This window comes from Bufo gargarizans, chromosome 5 (assembly GCF_014858855.1).
Source record: "Bufo gargarizans isolate SCDJY-AF-19 chromosome 5, ASM1485885v1, whole genome shotgun sequence".
Taxonomy (NCBI): Eukaryota; Metazoa; Chordata; class Amphibia; order Anura; family Bufonidae; genus Bufo; species Bufo gargarizans.
Window position 1 is genome coordinate 19351532 of NC_058084.1, and position 20120 is coordinate 19371651.

The 20120-nt window shown below is 48.4% G+C and overlaps 1 protein-coding gene across 7 annotated transcripts in view; it reads right to left on the reverse strand.

Annotated features, from left to right (window-relative positions):
• The window catches only part of TSNARE1 (t-SNARE domain containing 1), a 246532-nt gene that overhangs the window by 182817 nt on the left and 43595 nt on the right, over nt 1-20120 (reverse strand). For 6 of the 7 annotated variants that reach the window (XM_044294657.1, XM_044294656.1, XM_044294654.1 and 3 more), the window contains one exon: nt 11839-11964. In XM_044294657.1, coding sequence (XP_044150592.1) covers nt 11839-11923 — 85 coding nt within the window. In that variant the 5' untranslated portion in view covers nt 11924-11964. Of the gene's footprint in view, nt 1-11838; nt 11965-20120 lie in introns of those variants that run through there. The other variant, XM_044294655.1, reaches the window with a different exon arrangement.

A 20120-nucleotide genomic window follows, 5' to 3' on the forward strand; every position in this document is an offset into this window, starting at 1 on the left:
TGGTTCAGTCTCTGCTGTAGTGGTTTGTGAAGGATTCCCAGCTCCCTGCTGGTTCAGTCTCTGCTGTAGTGGTTTGTAGGGCTTCCCTAACCTCATAGATCCCTGCTGGTTAAGTCTCTGCTGTAGTGTTGTGTGGGGCTTCCCTAACCTCATCGATCCCTGCTGGTTCAGTCTCTGCTGTAGTGGTTTGTGAAGGATTCCCAGCTCCCTGCTGGTTCAGTCTCTGCGCAGTCACAGGTCTGCTGTGGAGGATGTGGTTTGTACCTGGCATCACACATGACTTACATCTCCCACGATGCAACACAACGGACAGACCTGTATTCTGCGCCTTCTGCTAGGCTGCACAGATAGTCTCTATAAGTGACATTTATACTCCAGCCATATCCTTTATACAGAGTTCCGCTGAGGTGCATTATGGGAAATGTAAAGTTTGTACCCGTCACTACACAGGAACCACTTCTTCCCCAGCAGAGCTATGGGTGACGTACACAGCGGCATCCATTGGTCCAGACCCCCTCCTGTATACTCCTCTGTATCACACCCAGTATACACCAGCTCTCACCCTACACACCATCTAAGGCAGAGAAGGAAAATCCCCTTCTCCTTGTGAGACCCCCTCCGCCACCCACCTGGCTCTGACTAATTAGTGGCGGATCACGAGCCAGGCTCCGCTGACGTCCCCATCACACGCAGCAGCCGCTCAGACACATTCTTTGAAAGCGTTTCAGAAAGCACAGATTTCCATCAGTGAAGGGGGGGGGTTATTAGACTTCTGTCTACGTGACACCAAATTACCTTCCCCACAGCCCCCCGCCCACCAGACGGGGTAAGAGACTGCCAATGGTTATGGTGGCACCTGCAAAGACTGGCAAGTCGCTACGGGCAAACAACCTGCACTCAAAAGATTAATCCTGTGCTTCCTTGTGCATGAACAGAATGTTAGAACTGCAGTAAAGACTGACAATGCTAGCAAAAAAAAAAAAATTTTTTTTTTTTTTATTTAATTCTGGTTTTATTCCCATACAGTCTGCAGAGCCCCTGTAGATTGTATCCACAGGTGCAATATTCTGCCTTGTGCACCCAGCTTTTCCAGAAGCAGATATCATGTGTGGTTTTCTTAGTTATATCTGAGGAGGGGGACGTGAAATCGCTCTTAAAGGGATACAAATTGCGCAGGAGGACGGCTGTCGCCTTTTAGTGTCGCGCTGATGTTTCATTTCATTGCTGGACGAGTGGAAATTTCCAGTTCGGGGAAAGTTGACTTTAATCCAGAGTGAAGAGCAATTAATAAGATAGATGTTTATTGCGCATTCGGAGGCGGTTTCCCTGGCGACCGGCACAGAACCGTATAGAAACGCGTTCCACTCATCAAGGCAGGATGTTCTATAGATTAGGGGAAAATAGAGCAGAGCCGGCCTGGCAGCGCCCCCATTTATCACCCGCCGCAGCCTCCCCGCGCCTCTGCTGACGCGGTCCCGGCATATCAAGTAATTTACTGATAACTAAAAATTACAAATCTTTACTAATCCGACTAATATCACCGGGGGGCAGGTCACCGCACCCACAAGACCAGTACACTGCTGAAATACTCTGTGCTGCAGGAGGACCTGCTCCTTCCACTATGTAATCCCGCCCAAGACCAGCACACTCCTCTCCTGAAATACTCTGTGCTGCTGAGAGACCTGCTCTCTCTACTACGTAATCCCCCACAAGACCAGCACACACCTCTCCTGAAATACTCTGTGCTGCTGAGGGACCTGCTCTCTCCACTATGTAATCCCCCACAAGACCAGTACACTCCTCTTCTGAAATACTCTGTGCTGCTGAGGGACATGTTCTCGCTACTATGTAATCCCCCCAAAAGACCAGTACACTCCTCTCCTGAAATACTCTGTGCTGCTGAGAGACCTGCTCTCTCTACTACGTAATCCCCCACAAGACCAGCACACTCCTCTCCTGAAATACTCTGTGCTGCTGAGAGACCTGCTCTCTCTACTACATAATCCCCCACAAGACCAGCACACACCTCTCCTGAAATACTCTGTGCTGCTGAGGGACCTGTTCTCTCCACTATGTAATCCCACCCAAGACCAGCACACTCCTCTCCTGAAATACTCTGTGCTGCTGAGAGACCTGCTCTCTCTACTACGTAATCCCCCACAAGACCAGCACACACCTCTCCTGAAATACTCTGTGCTGCTGAGGGACCTGCTCTCTCCACTATGTAATCCCCCACAAGACCAGTACACTCCTCTTCTGAAATACTCTGTGCTGCTGAGGGACCTGCTCTCTCTACTATGTAATCCCCCACAAGACCAGTACACTCCTCTCCTGAAATACTCTGTGCTGCTGAGAGACCTGCTCTCTCTACTACATAATCCCCCACAAGACCAGCACACACCTCTCCTGAAATACTCTGTGCTGCTGAGGGACCTGCTCTCTCCACTATGTAATCCCCCACAAGACCAGTACACTCCTCTTCTGAAATACTCTGTGCTGCTGAGGGACCTGCTCTCTCTACTATGTAATCCCCCACAAGACCAGCACACTCCTCTTCTGAAATACTCTGTGATACTGGAAACACTGCTCCTTCTACTATGTAACCCCCCCCCCCCCCCCCCACCCATTAATTCAGCACATCCCTTCTTAAATACTCTGTGCTGCTGGGGCACCCTGGCCCTTCCACTATATAACACTCAGTCTGACTTCCCACTATTTAGTGGTGGAATGAGTTGCTGCCCAAATATTCAGCCCTGGCCTCACTAACATCACAAGAGAGGACTGGGCATCAGTACAGCCCCCTCCTTAAATACTCTGTGCTGCTAGGAGACCTTGCTCTCTCCACTATGTTACAGCCTGTAACCTCCCACTTGCCTCCACTTTCCTCATAGCAGTGCCCGTCAAACGCAGCACTGTCCTCCATCATCACCCAGGCCCCACAAGACCAGCTTGCGCCGCTCCTGAAATACTCTGCGCTATGATCTATGTGTCAGTAAAAGGCTAGATTAACCTGCCTGACACAGATCAGCGCTCCACGGCGGCTCCCTGCGTGCGACTACCTCTACTCTGCACTGCGCCCGCCGAGCAGACAGATGAAAGCAGAGCCGAGTGTGTGAGTGGTCCGAGGCTCCACCGACGAGGGACGCACTGGATTTTCATCTTTTTTTTTTCCCTCCAAAGTTCACAGGCTCATTAAATGGAGCAGGCTCACAGAAGAGAGCGGGCGGCTGCGCGGTAATGCTCCGATAATTAGACAAGATGTTCACAGCTAACACCGGCTCCTGAAAACGCCACCAAAATATTAAATCTCCGATGCCGGGATTTGCTTCTTTTGTTTTAATATAACAGATGACCGGGATGAGTATAATAGTAAATCTTAAAGGGCCAGTCAATCTATTATGGCACACAGACATCACAGAAGGGGGTCCTCCGCTCTGTAACCCCCTTCATGACCCAGAAATGATAACCTGCTCTAAAGGCGCGTCTCCTGTTCTGACCACTGGACCACGTGCAGCCAGTCATCTGAACGGTCGGCATGTAGTACATCGTTCTCCCTGTAGAGGTCGCTGCAGGAAGAGTCCCTGATCGCCTAAGATTCTGAAAGGAGTCATCTCTAATGGAGCAACCCTTTCAAAAGGGCATCTGTCAGCAGTTCTGTCCCTATGACACTGGCTGACCTGTTACATGTGCGCTCGCCAGCTGAAGGCGTCTGTGTTGGTCCCATGTTCATATGTGTCCGCGCTGCTGAGAAAAATGATGTTATTATATGCAAATGAGCCTCTAGGAGCAACGGGGGCGTCACCATTACACCTAGAGGCTCAGCTCTCTCTGCAACTGCTGCATCCTCTGAACTTTGATTGACAGGGCCAGATGTGATGATGTTTTCACTGCCTGGTCCTGTCAAAGTGCAGAGGACGCGGCAGTTGCAGAGAGAGCAGAGCCTCTAGGTGTAATGGTGACGCCCCCGTTGCTCCTAGAGGCTTATTTGCATATAATTAATCATCATTACCAATGCGGGCGCATATGAACATGGGACCAACACAGACGCCTTCACCTGTCGAGCGCACATGTAACAGGTCACACGGTGTCATAGGGACAGAACTGCTGACAGATGCCCTTTAATCACTGCATCTTTCTAATATACTATGTATTACAATCATATACCATTGAGACCTCTGATTGCTGTCAGAGAACGGAAACACTCCTGTTTACATTCAGATGATAAAAGCCCACCCATGTCACAGAAACGCTGTGTGAATACTCCCATAGACTACAATGCTTCTGAAAACGCTGTGTGAATACTCCCATAGACTGCAATGCTTCTGAAAACGCTCTGTGAATACTCCCATAGACTGCAATGCTTCTGAAAACGCTGTGTGAATACTCCCATAGACTACAATGCTTCTGAAAACGCTGTGTGAATACTCCCAAACACTGCAATGCTTCTGGAAACACTGCATAAATACTCCTATACACTGCAATGCTTCCGGAAACGCTGTGTGAATACTCCCATAGACTACAATGCTTCTGAAAACGCTCTGTGAATACTCCCATAGACTGCAATGCTTCTGAAAACGCTGTGTGAATACTCCCAAACACTGCAATGCTTCTGGAAACACTGCATAAATACTCCTATACACTGCAATGCTTCCGGAAACGCTGTGTGAATACTCCCATAGACTACAATGCTTCTGAAAACGCTCTGTAAATACTCCCATACACTGCAATGCTTCTGAAAACACTGCATAAATACTCCCATACACTGCAATGCTTCCGGAAACGCTGTGTGAATACTCCCATACACTGCAATGCTTCCGGAAACGCTGTGTGAATACTCTCATAGACTACAATGCTTCTGAAAACGCAGTGTGAATAGTCCCAATAGACTGCAATACTTCTGAAAACGCAGTGTGAATAGTCCCTGTGCTGTGTATTAACCCCTTTTGTTCCTCTAGAGCCGACACATTTCGCTGCTCCGTGTCCAGACTGCAGTTACCTCCGGGCCTGGATCGGTCACAGGCTGCACTGCGGCTCTGGATCTGTAGAACTACCACTCCCAGCCTGTCCTCCACATTCCCACAGGCTGCAGACTATAGCTCTATATATAATTAGTAGAGGACATATCCTGTAATCAGGCATCTGATCTGGGATATCTGGTAATCCGGCACTTGCAGTGTATCTACGTTTCTGTTCTGCGATCTGTATCCAGGACCCCCGCAGCTGTGAGGCATCAGCGGCGTGTAATGTCACCCCATCCCCGCCGCCTCCAGACAACGGGCGTCTCAGTGATTCACAGCTCCTGCAGGATGGCAGCGTGGTCCTGAGAAACATCTTCTGTAACGAGGGAGCCTCAGAGGCTTCTTACTACAGCACCACTATAGGCACACTACTGCTCCCAGCATGCCATGACAGATCAATGCTCTCCAGCTACTACTACTCTCAGCCGCAAATAATCGGGATAGATCAGTGCACTCTAGCTACTGGGACACTACAACTCTCAGCCGCAAACAGTCATGACAGCTCAGTGCTCTCCTGCCACAGAGGTACTACAACTCCTAACATATCCTAGCAGCTGTTAGAAAAACCACAACTCCCATCATCCCTCAGGGATCTACAAACGTCCGATGATTTAGAATTTTTCATAATCTGATATCAAACCGGATGCCAGGTTAAAGGAACTGTACTGAAAAATCTAATCCTGATGTGAAAGATGAGGGGCAGAGTTGCAATCTCTACATCCAAAAGACGGGCGATCACCCCAGGGCCACCTCGCCAGACTCAGGCCGTACACGGTACAGAAGACCACGGGGTCTACTACGGCAGAAGACAAGAGCCCCGTAAAAACTGCCTCCCTGGCAGCAGCCGTCCAAAGACAGACCTGTGTGAAGATTACATCCTCCAGTCACATCCAGAGCTGCATTCACAATTCTGCTGGTTGGCTATCAGCCCCCAGGCTGCACAATCTCACGCGTCACTGCTGTATTGTGGGAGATGCCGTTTTTCCACCATCTACCAGCAGAAATACATCCGGAGGACGCAGATTTATATAAAGTATGGAGCAATACCTTCAATAATTCGCTTTTATTATTAAAACTCCAGTCACATCCAAAGCTGCATTCACACAGCTCCGCAATGAAGAAACGGGTCGATGTTATGGCAAGAGCAGAATTGTGAATGAAGCTCTGGATGTTATTGGATTCAGTACAGCGATTTATTTTTCATATCAACACTTCATGGCCTCCTCTCTACTCACATCCAGAGCTGCTTTTAAAGTGGGGTAACGCTGCAATCGATGCAAAGCCCTTTTGGAGATGGAGTTCATCCGTTCCAGATCTGAAAACGGCAAGACGGCACAAAAGTTTTACAGCAGCAGAACTCTAAATGCAGCTTTAGATGCGATTATGTATGTTAGGACCAGCACCAAGTAAATAAAGCAAAGGAGCCCCTGGCAGCTTGGCTAATCTCCCATAATGCACTGCAACCAACATGCTCTGTACCGACAATGGTCCAGCAGGGGGGCACCAGCAAGTTCAAGGACACATGCAGACCTGCAAATGCAGCTTTGGCTGCGACTAGAGAAAATTTGTGATCATCAAGTGCAAATTCTCACTTGATCTTCCACTGCGCGGTCACGACGCAGTTTTGCGGTTGCGCTTTTAACTCTTGAGGACCCCGTCAATGGCAAGTCGCCATACCCTGTGCGGTTCATCCTTAATCTGTGCGTCTTCCGTAATTCCTTGTTACAAGCGGAGTGCGGCGGTTCACGTTTTATGCGGCCGGCAGCAATGCACGGTGCGGCGGCGCTACATATTAGAGAACAGATAGGAGAAAATAATAATAAATCTCTGCAGGAAGCATACCGCAGGGGCCACTAAACGTAGGTCCCATAAATCTCCCGCCAGAGGCGGCGGCCGGAGCTGCGGCTCATTTGTAATACTTCGATTTTTACAGAACCATTACCGGTGCGCCTTGTGGGGATGGGGAGCCCCGACAGTCCCCGGGTAGAGGGCAGGTGGCCTGCGCTGCTGACCAGTGTAATTTCAGTCACATAATACCGCCATATAGTGCCAGGATAAAAATTCTGTATGAGACGACCCACATAATCCGCCCCAATATAGCGATCAAATGACATAAAATAGTGACCAAAATACGCTCCGTTATGGAGCCTACAAAATACTGCCATACAGCTCCTACATATCACCATCATATAGTGCCAGGAAAAATAATAGATCTATCATCCAGACCACATAATGCAAATATATAGCACCTACATAATATTAAATGGACACCCACACCGATCTGCTGTTTCGGCCAGAAGGCTCCGCACACTGTGACGTCTCCAGCGCAGGCGTACTGAAGCTCAGCTCCGTACACTGTATGGTTTCCGGGACCGTGGCTGGAGTAGGACCCCAACCAATCTGACGCTGATGAACAATTCTTAGGATAGGTCATTAATATCTAAAGACGAGACAACCCCCCTTTAAGCGTCCAAATAATACTCCCTTATTGAGGCAACATAATACCGCCACATGGTGCCAGGACAAAAATCACAAATACAGCACATACAACACCTGCCATACGAATGCCCAGATAATACTCTCTAAATGAGCCCACAAAATGCTGTCATATAGCTCCACATAATAAATAACGCCATGTAGTTCCCATGTGACAATTTAACACTCAAATAACACCACCAAATAATGCTATATAAATAATATGCTGCATCTGAATAATACTCCACGTGACACCGCCATACAGTTCCCACCATACACTGGTAAATCACTTTCATCTGCCCCTAGGGTTTCCATCCTGAAGGGGAAACCTGGCACAATTGGGTCATGGGTAACTCGCCCCAAAACCGCCACCCGTCATGCATCGTCTTCAGCTTTCCTCCGTTACCTGTAACACGGGGGGCGCAGACATTTACTAGTGACATGGAGATGAACAGCCACAGGTCGTTACATTGTAGCAGACCTTTTCAACATGGCCGCCCTGGCGGTGATCAGCTTTATACTGCGTGTGCCACTTAGTGCTTTCTCAGTGTTTCCTCTGTCTGCACAGTATGTCGCCTTTTAAAAAGCACCGTTTTGTGCTCCGGAGCTGCTCCTCGTACTCACTGCCAGCCATTGTGGAGACTACAAACATCTGTCTGTCGGCCCCGCATCGCTCCCACATAATCCCGCTGCTTTACAAAGTGGGAATACCCCTTTAAGGTTTCCACACTCGCATTTTATGTCAGTTTATTAGTCCTCTGCTGCCGTCTGGTAGGGGCCTGCTGCACTGGTCACCATGAATAGAATGTCGGGGCTACAGTGAAGACTGGCACAAGCACTATGACACAGGGAGAAGGGCTGGGCGACCCTGAGCAGAGCAGTCTACAGACATGCAGCAGAGCCGGTGCACTTGGCACAGCGTGGACGCGTGCGTGGCGACGGGCAGAGGAGGCGGCGAGCTGATGAGGGGGGCGCCGGCACATGGAGGGTGAATTACTAAAATACCCTATGACGGTAATTGTTACATTACTTATCTGCTCCCAAAAAAGCTGGGTGATAACCAATACGGCCGCACCTTGGAAAGGAATGGCCACCCAGCTTTCCTAAAAACTGATCGGTGGAGTCTCGCAATATGTCCTCAATCTGGTTAAGGGAAACTCACTGCCGGATTATTAGGACTTCCGGATAAGGCGACTTTCATCACACTTGCGTTATTTCTGGATCTGGCAGGGTTCAGCAAAAACGCTTCCGTTATGGACGGATCCGGTTGTATTATCTGTAACATCGCCGAGACGGATCCGTCATGAACTACACTGAAAGTCAATGGGGGACGGATCCGTTTTCTATTGTGTCAGAGAAAACGGATCCGTCCCCAGTGACTTACACTGTGTGCCAGGATTAGTCTCTGCACCACATTGCGGACAGAAAAACGCTGCTTGCTGCGTTATTCTGTCCGCGATGGGGACGCAACCCCAAACAGAATGGAATGCATTCAGTTCAGTTTTGTCCCCATTGACAATGAATGGGGACAAATGGGAAGCGTTTTCCCCCGCTATTGAGATCACATGACGGATCTCAATAGCGGAAAGGGAAAGTAGCCTAACCGGAGTTCCAATAAGGCTGCATTCACATCACCGTTTAGCTTTCCGTTCTTCTGATCCATCAGAAGATAGAAAGGGGGGGGGGGGGGGGGGGAATTACAGGATCTTGTAAAAAAAACAAAAAAAACGGATCCTGTTGATCTGTTTGAGCCATTTCTGTCTGAGATCCGTTTTTTTAGACTGAAACAAAAGTACTGCATGCAAAACGGATCTCAGACGGAAATGGCTCAAACGGATGACAACTTATGCAACAGGATCCGTTATCTTTTACTGGATCCTGTAAAAAAAATTTAAAAAACCGGATCCTATGCAATTCTATGCATAACTGATACAACAGGATCCGTTTTTTTTTTCTTTACAGAATCCTGTTTTTTTTTTTTCCCTCTCTCTTCGTCCTCATGCACACAACCGTGGTGTGTTTTGCGGTTCGCAAAACCACGGATGGTGTCCGTGTACATTCCACAATTTGCGGAACGGCACGGACAGCCATTGATATAACTGCCTATTCTTGTCCGCGGTCCATGGAACGGAGCAACGGATGCGGACTGCTGTCCACATCTTTTGCGGCCCCATTGAAGTGAATGGGTCCGCAACCGAACCGCAAAAACTGCGGCTCGGATGCAGACCAGAACAACGGTCGGGTGCATAAGGCCTTCTTCTGACGGATCAGAAGAATGGAAAGCTAAACGGGACACCCTTAAAGGGATTTTACTTTGCTTCGAATATACTTTGCCGTTGAGGGTCCTAGGACACCTGGGTGACAAATGTGCAGCAGTATAGAGGAGGGGGCCATCGCTGCAATACCTAGGTGACTACAGCTGAACGGATCTGGGGTGTCAAAGGTTAAATACACTCCGCCCCCTTAAGGAACCAATAGGCTGGTGAGAGCACAAGATGTTGAACCGCTCGCGGCGACGGAAGCTTCCAGGGACGGCGCTCCGCAGACAGTCTGTGCGCTCCAGATCATTCCCCAATTTATTCCTCTGTTCCTCTGACTACAATAAAAATCTGAATGAGAGACGACTGCAACGTTGTAACGAATGTATCATGTGGCGGAGCGCTCATAACGAGGACGCCGAGAGTAACCTTGTAGCCCAAAGTTCCATCGTTCTCCAATCACTTCCAAAGCTGCATTCAAAACTCTCTCCAAAATGGTCTGCAGGTTTTTCAGCTCCTGGCAGAGAACAGTGCTAGCCGAGCAAAGGTAAATCAGCACAACAGAGAATGCTGCTCTGGACGGGACTGGAGTATAAGGGTGCAGGCTTTGTGGCTGTAACATGATCGGTCAGGCATCTGCAACAGCGTTACATCAAACGTCAGTGTGCGGGCAGGAGCAGGGGTGCGGGTAAATCATCTGTCATTGCTGCTAAACATGGTCAGTGGGGAATGATGGGAGCAGTAGTCCTTGCACTGGGGTACGTTCTGACTACAAACTTTCCAGAACTGGAGCCAGAATGAAACTCAAAATGTTAATAGATTCCTGGCGGCTCCCACACAATGGATATTTCTGGAATCACAAAAAAACAAGAACAGAAAGACACTTCAGAAAAGGGCCACACCTGCACTCCCTGGAGAAGGACCTGCCTAATACACAGGGACCACCTGCCCTCCCTGGAGAAGGACCTGCCTAATACACAGGGACCACCTGCCCTCCCTGGAGAAGGACCTGCCTAATACACAAGGACCACCTGCCCTCCCTGGAGAAGGACCTGCCTAATACACAGGGACCACCTGCACTCCCTGGAGAAGGACCTGCCTAATACACAGGGACCACCTGCACTCCCTGGAGAAGGACCTACCTAATACACAGGGACCGCCTGCACTCCCTGGAGAAGGACCTACCTAATACACAGGGACCGCCTGCACTCCCTGGAGAAGGACCTGCCTAATACACAGGGACCGCCTGCACTCCCTGGAGAAGGACCTGCCTAATACACAGGGACCGCCTGCACTCCCTGGAGAAGGACCTGCCTAATACACAGGGACCTCCTGCACTCCCTGGAGAAGGACCTGCCTAATACACAGGGACCACCTGCACTCCCTGGAGAAGGACCTGCCTAATACACAGGGACCACCTGCACTCCCTGGAGAAGGACCTACCTAATACACAGGGACCACCTGCACTCCCTGGAGAAGGAGGTACCTAATACACAGGGACCACCTGCACTCCCTGGAGTGGGACCTACCTATCATACAGGGACCACCTGCACTCCCTTGAGTGGGACCTACCTAATACACAGGGACCACCTGCACTCCCTGGAGTGGGACCTACCTATCATACAGGGACCACCTGCACTCCCTGGAGTGGGACCTACCTATTATACAGGAACTGCATAAAGAGCAATTCCATGACAGGTGTCACCCAGCTTTCCTATAATGCTGTGGGTGACAAACTATGGAAGAAGCTATAAAGGGGAGCACACGGGTTATCACCCAGCTTTCCCAGAGTACTGAATGTCCAATTTGCTTGGCTATGTACGTCTATGGAAGGCTGTAATGGAGCTTCCTCAGACAGTGACCAATCTACCTGGTTGTGCGGTTATTAACCCCCAGAGGCGCTAGAATGGAGGCCATTATCACCCAGCTTTCCCAGGACTTCATTTCCCAGACTTCCCAGTAGGGAGTTCTATCTAAAGGGTTTCCAGTCGCCCATCAAGGACACGACCCCCCCCCCCCCCCTTATACCTGCGCATGGACAGGGGCAGCAGGGAGCTGGGCTTTGGACCGCAGACCCGGGCTCATACCTAGAGGCTGATATCCTTGAGTAGAGGGTCCGCCGAAAGGGTTTCTGCTTCCAAATCCACTGCCATCAACAGAGCCATACGACATGTTGGAAAACCGGATTCAGGCTCAATGGGGGCGCAGGAGAGCTGGAAAGCAAGGAGAATAATGTCAGCAAGATAATGGCCTTCTCTATCTGATATTTACTGCTCATATCTTCAATAAACCGTTACAGAAAGCCAGCGACACCGCGCACACCTGACACCGCGCACACCTGACACCGCGATCATCCAGGAGGGGTCATCACAAAATATGTTACAATGTTTCAAGACCTTTCAATATATTTTAAAAAGATGCCCGACTTCCCATTATAAACCGGAGAAAACCTTTAGGGCCACTTTCACATCTGCGTCTAACTTTCCCCGTATTGAGATAAGGCAGAGGATCTCAATGCCGGAGAAAAACGTCCGTTTTGTCAAAGGGGACAAAACTGAACAGAACGGAAAGCTCCAGAATGTATCCCGTTCTGTTGTGTTCCCATAGCGCAGAGCAGCAAGCGGCGGTTTTCTGTCCGCGATGTGGTGCACAGCAAGACGGAGCCGTCATGACACACAATGCAAGTCAATGGGGCCGGATCAGTTCTCTCAGACACAAAAGAAAACAGATCCGTCCCCCACTGACTTACAATGGTTTTAGAGACGGATCCATCTTGGCCATTTTAGAGATAATAAAAGCGGATCCCATTCGACACAGATGCAGCCGGTTGTATCATCTAAACGGAAGCGTTTTTGCTGATCCATGACGGAGTGTGAAAGTAGCCTAAGATGGAGCTTCTTCCACTGGACAGCGCAGATACAAGGTATCCTGTGGACAGCGCAGATACACGGTATCATCCTGTGGACCGCGCAGACACAAGTTATCATCCTGTGGACCGCGCAGATACAATGTATCATCCGCTGGACAGAGCATATTCAATGTATCATCCTGTGGACAGCGCAGATACAATGTATCATCCTCTAGACAGCGCAGACACAATGTATCATCCTGTGGACAGCGCAGACACAATGTATCATCCTGTGGACAGCGCAGACACAATGTATCATCCTGTGGACAGTGCATATACAATGTATCATCCTGTGGACAGTGCATATACAATGTATCATCCTGTGGACAGTGCATATACAATGTATCATCCTGTGGACAGCGCAGATGCAATGTATCATCCTGTGGACAGCGCAGACGCAATGTATCATCCTGTGGACAGCGCATATACAATGTATCATCCTGTGGACAGCGCATATACAATGTATCATCCTCTGGACAGCGCAGATACAAAGTATCATCCTGTGGACAGCGCTGACACAAAGTATCATCCTCTGGACAGCGCAGATACAATGTATCATCCTCTGGACAGCGCAGATACAATGTATCATCCTCTGGACAGCGCAGATACAATGTATCATCCTCTGGACAGCGCAGACACAGGTATCATCCTCTGGACAGCGCAGATACAATGTATCATCCTCTGGACAGCGCAGACACAGGTATCATCCTCTGGACAGCGCAGATACAATGTATCATCCTCTGGACAGCGCAGACACAGGTATCATCCTCTGGACAGCGCAGATACAAGGTATCATCCTCTGGACAGCGCAGACACAGGTATCATCCTCTGGACAGCGCAGATACAAGGTATCATCCTCTGGACAGCGCAGACACAAGGTATCATCCTCTGGACAGCGCAGATACAAAGTATCCTGTTACTATTCACAGTCCAGCTCCCTCTATGTAAGAATCTAAATTAAGAGCACCTTGGGAGCGGGGCCAATAACGGGAGACACTTATTGAGCGTGACATGACCGTCCGATTTATGAGCTGTGGATGTGCACACCGACAGCAGAACCAGAGCCTCAGCCAACGAGGTAAAAGATGGAAATTCAATAGTGAATACTAACCACAGGCTCCTGGGAATCCCTGCAAGAAATCGAAGACGAGCCTGTCACGTGCCCATGCGAGGGGTCCAGATTTACGGAGGGGTCAGGGCGAGCGGACAGCTCTGCAGCTTCTGGCTACATTCATTGTACACATAGATATCATTGGGCTCCTGAGCACACGTGAAAGCAGGAGTTGAGTCTTCATAAAAGTCAATGGGTGGTGAAAATCTATGACATTGGTGTCACCTAATAAGATGTATGGGCAAATCCTTTAATTTAAAAAGGAATGTCTGGTACAGGAAACTCCTATAAAAAAAAAAAAAATAGAGGAAGGGTCCCTGGCGTCTGGCTGTCATTGGCAGGACACGTAATGGGCGCCATGACACTAATTCTCCTTCCGCTAAGAACCAGGAAATAGTCCGGGCAGAGACGGGGGTGTAATAAAGGGACCGCCTGTGTCTGGATGGTGGACAACAAGACTGCGGAAGCTGCTCATCCTCTCTACTGGTGGTCTGCGGTCCGGTCACCGTGTGCGCGTTCCCCTTATACAGCCACTGCTCAAAACAGCGAGGTCAGACAAGCCTACCGTAGATGACGGGCAATTTATCAAAATGACCGTCCTGCTTCTCTCTCATAGCTTGTCAACTGGGCAAAATGTGTCTGACTGCATCGCAGAGGCCTGTCTAGAAATCAACTCTCTCTCATCAAGACGTACACTACCCAAAAGCAGCCACTGAGAGCCTTTGTCCCCGGATACATGCCATTTCAGCTTAACACGATCTAGTGCTTCCTGTTATCAGCCATCGCAGGCTGGGGAGAGGAGGACTGCAGAGTTCTTAAACCTCCATGATTACTACATTCCCCGCTCCTATAATCATGCCGCTGCACTAACATAAGCGCCAGAACTCAGGGATAGTGAGTGCCCTCCTGCCGCCATCACTGGGTTTCACTTACTATTCTAGAATCTTCCATTACTCAAAAGCTTAATTGGTAGTTAAGAAGCTTCGGTGCAGGACGGACAGGTTTACGGTGAAAAATTAAGTATAAAATGCCGGTTGTATAACCCGAGTAACGAGCGCATTGCGGACGGGGGGAGCGGCTCCCGCTCATGTATTAAGAGGCCAACCAATATTCAATTAAGATACGGCGAAAGCTGCAATACTGGATAAGATCATCGGATCCGCCGACGCCTCCTCAGTGCCACTCCGGATATCACCGGGAACGACACTGGGGGTGATGTTTTTTGGGGTCTTATAACGCCAACGTTATGGGGCCTATAGTGCGGTAATTACACGCTGCACCCTCCAGGCTGGCCATCATGAGGGGTGCACCATTTTTCTACACTCTCACTGCCGGGATATCGCTATTCATTTCTACGGAAGTTCCGAAAATAGCTCGGCTATCTCCTACAGTCGCACAGAGGTGGCACAGCTTCTGCGATGCGCTCTCCGTTCATCGCTATAGGACGAGCGCGCTCGCTCAGCTTTTTTCGGATGAATGGAGAACAAGCAGCACATGTGCTTTCTGGAGATTCTGACACTGGTGGCATAGCCTAGCGATATGCCACCAATGCCCAAGATGATAAAACCCCGTTTCACGGCGATGTCGACGCGTTCCGGAAAATGCAGCGCAGCAAAGAAAATAGTAAACTGAGGTGCTGCAGATTTTCAAATCAGCATCACTGATAAATTTCCGCATTTTTTTCTTTTAAGAATCGTGCCGATGAGACTTGTACACTACCACCAGCACAACGGATGAGATTTTAACAAGGCAGTGGATCCGCCGCACGAAAATCTGCATCAGTCATGCGTAGACCGAGGCTAAAAGTTACGCCCATCTCCGGGACTACTGATTTCACTGTCCAGACTCCAGATGCCCTACCGTTTTTGGTCTACAGCCGTGACGCAGGCGGTATGTCTCCATGGTAACACACCGCCAACAGTTTCTGTGTAGTGTAATGCTGCAGTCCCCCCACAGCCTTCCAATTGTCCTCTATTTTATAGTAACGTACACTGGTCAGGTCAACCAGACATGGAGGACAGAAAGAAGAGAAGATGACCGCTGGATACGACTACACAGAGTCAGCTTGTTGTCTGTTACCATGGAGATGCATTGGGCTGCATGGGAGCTGCACACAAATGCAGGAAATTTAGATTTACTGTCCATTGCTAAAAGGATTTAGTTTTCGTTTTCCTGAGCTGAGAGAATAAAGAATGGTGTTTGTGAAGGCCAGAGCCTAGTGCACCCAGATCTGAGGTGGGGATCACACCGAACCTCCGGAGGCCAGAGCCTCGTGCACCCAGATCTGAGGTGGGGATCACACCGAACCTCCGGGGATTCAGAGTCCTGGAACGTCCTCTACAACATGGAGACATACAAAACCCCAGAAGTGCTAATACATTCTCCCTACACTGAGACAATGTAACAAAGGACAGAGAGAATACAGAGAGGATCAACAAAAAAAAAAAAAAAGGTTCTTTACAAATGTAACCCCCGCTGAGGGTTTGTTACAATTGTATCTGGTCTAGACAGCCCTCTCTCCTGTCCTCATATTGTCACAATGTATCAACCTGGAAGCCGGGATACTCACATCACAGAGGATTCTCTAGGCTGAAATTGTAACAACCCCCAAAGCTGCCAGAGGTAAAAGCCTATTTCCATTCACTGAGAGCAAGCAGTGATTGTTAAAATGAGAATAAATTGAAACACAAAGTATATGAGAAAGTTGCAGAACTTTTAATATTACGCATTCCCAGAAAACGCAAACTCGTCACGGCACTGAAGCACCAGTCAGAAAGGGCTGCAAGTTAGAATAATAATGGTGTCCGTCTCTCAGACCACCAGTATAAACCAGTGTACGGACTTCAGATCCCAATTGCCTCCCTCTGGAGCAGCGATTCACACATGAGACTAAGCAGAGAAGGGCAAAGCGGGCAGACGGGCGGCCGGGTGAAAATTACCAGCCGACCCAGAAACCAGAGACAGAAGTGGGGACGGTCACAGAAGGTTGACTATCGGGAGGCACTGGGTTCACTGGTATTGAGTGTCGGACTTTTAATCACTATATGGCACACGGCGGCCATCACCTCAGAGGCAGAGAGAAGTGTTGATTGAGTCCTCACTTGGCAGACATGAACGGGCACACGCTGACGACTCGATCGAGATGTGAACACGTGGCGCCGCCATGGCAACTGCACTTCAAGTCTGTGCAATGATCTGTGCTTAAAAGGACCCCGCATTCAGAGTGTGTAATATACGGAATATACCGCGGGCGCTCTGCACCAGTACCAGTCTAGCTTCCGGATATCCACCGTCCCAAGCATTACTACAGCGCCGAGTCGGCAATGCAAGGAATCCACTGTACACAACTGTCACTGACGGAATATACACTGAATTAGGACATTTTCATAAAAAAAAAAAAAAAAACACACACAGATCTACTTCAAAAGGGGCTTTTCGGGATATTAATATTGATGACCTAACCTCAGGATCAGTGGGGTCCGACACCTGGGACCCCCGACGAGCAGCTGGTTGAAGAGAAGTCCACCCTCCATGCCAGCGCCGCCATCCAGTCATTGTTTACCTGCTCCCTGTCGACATCGCAGCGGTGATCGGTGTAATTACAAGTCGCACCCTTCACTCCTTCCTATATCGCATAGAAGTGAATGGTGCGGCTTGTAATTACACCGATCACCGCTGCGATGTCGACAGGGAGCAGGTAAACAATGACGGGATGGCGGCGCTGGCATGGAGGGTGGACTTCTCTTCAACCAGCTGCTCGTCGGGGGTCCCAGGTGTCGGACCACACTGATCTGATATGGATGACCTATCCTGAGGCTAGATCATCAATAATACAAATCCCTTACTCACTATTCTGCTGGTGCAGTCACTGTGTACATACATTACATTACTTATCCTGTACTGATCCTGAGTTACATCCTGTATTATACTCCAGAGCTGCACTCACTATTCTGCTGGTACAGTCACTGTGTACATACATTACATTACTTATCCTGTACTGATCCTGAGTTACATCCTGTATTATACCCCAGAGCTGCACTCACTATTCTGCTGGTGCAGTCACTGTGTACATACATTACTTATCCTGTACTGATCCTGAGTTACATCCTGTATTATACTCCAGAGCTGCACTCACTATTCTGCTGCTGCAGTCACTGTGTACATACATTACTTATCCTGTACTGATCCTAAGTTACATCCAGTATTATACTCCAGAGCTGCACTCACTATTCTGCTGGTGGAGTCACTGTGTACATACATTACATTACTTATCCTGTACTGATCCTGAGTTACATCCTGTATTATACCCCAGAGCTGCACTCACTATTCTGCTGGTGCAGTCACTGTGTACATACATTACTTATCCTGTACTGATCCTGAGTTACATCCTGTATTATACTCCAGAGCTGCACTCACTATTCTGCTGCTGCAGTCACTGTGTACATACATTACATTACTTATCCTGTACTGATCCTGAGTTACATCCTGTATTATACCCCAGAGCTGCACTCACTATTCTGCTGGTGCAGTCACTGTGTACATACATTACTTATCCTGTACTGATCCTGAGTTACATCCTGTATTATACTCCAGAGCTGCACTCACTATTCTGCTGCTGCAGTCACTGTGTACATAAATTACTTATCTGTACTGATCCTGAGTTACATCCTGTATTATACCCCAGAGCTGCACTCACTATTCTGCTGGTGCAGTCACTGTGTACATACATTACATTACTTATCCTGTACTGATCCTGAGTTACATCCTGTATTATACTCCAGAGCTGCACTCACTATTCTGCTGCAGCAGTCACTGTGTACATACATTACTTATCCTGTATGGATCCTGAGTTACATCCTGTATTATACTCCAGAGCTGCACTCACTATTCTGCTGGTGCAGTCACTGTGTACATACATTACTTATCCTGTACTGATCCTGAGTTACATCCTGTATTATACTCCAGAGCTGCACTCACTATTCTGCTGCTGCAGTCACTGTGTACATACATTACATTACTTATCCTGTACTGATCCTGAGTTACATCCTGTATTATACCCCAGAGCTGCACTCACTATTCTGCTGGTGCAGTCACTGTGTACATACATTACTTATCCTGTACTGATCCTGAGTTACATCCTGTATTATACTCCAGAGCTGCACTCACTATTCTGCTGCAGCAGTCACTGTGTACATACATTACTTATCCTGTATGGATCCTGAGTTACATCCTGTATTATACTCCAGAGCTGCACTCACTATTCTGCTGGTGCAGTCACTGTGTACATACATTACTTATCCTGTACTGATCCTGAGTTACATCCTGTATTATACTCCACAGCTGCACTCACTATTCTGCTGGTGCAGTCACTGTGTACATACATTACTTATCCTGTACTGATCCTGAGTTACATTCTGTATTATACTCCAGAGCTGCACTCACTATTCTGCTGGTGCAGTCACTGTATACATACATTACATTACTTATCCTGTACTGATCCTGAGTTACATTCTGTATTATACTCCAGAGCTGCACTCACTATTCTGCTGGTGCAGTCACTGTATACATACATTACATTACTTATCCTGTACTGATCCTGAGTTACATTCTGTATTATACTCCAGAGCTGCACTCACTATTCTGCTGGTGCAGTTACTGTGCACATACATTACATTACTTATCCTGTACTGATCCTGAGTTACATTCTGTATTATACTCCAGAGCTGCACTCACTATTCTGCTGGTGCAGTCACTGTATACATACATTACATTACTTATCCTGTACTGATCCTGAGTTACATCCTGTATTATACTCTAGAGCTGCACTCACTATTCTGCTGGTGCAGTCACTGTGTACATACATTACATTACTTATCCTGTACTGATCCTGAGTTACATCCTGTATTATACTTCAGAGCTGCACTCACTATTCTGCTGGTGCAGTCACTGTGTACATACATTACATTACTTATCCTGTACTGATCCTGAGTTACATCCTGTATTATACCCCAGAGCTGCACTCACTATTCTGCTGGTGCAGTCACTGTGTACATACATTACATTACTTATCCTGCACTGATCCTGAGTTACATGCTGACTGTTTCCAACAACCAGCAGAACTGTAAGTGCAGCTCCGGACTACAATGCAGGTTGTATTTCAGGATCAGTAATGTGTAATAAGTCTGACTTCTTCAGCTCCTATATTTCATTATCAGGCGAGTTCTATAATCCTCTGCTTTGCTTCATGCTGGATTATTAGGGTTTCTGGTCCATCATATGCCGGATTAATAGAATTTCCCACCACATGTAGAACATGTAGTAGTTGAGTGACGCCTATGTTGGGGCTCCAG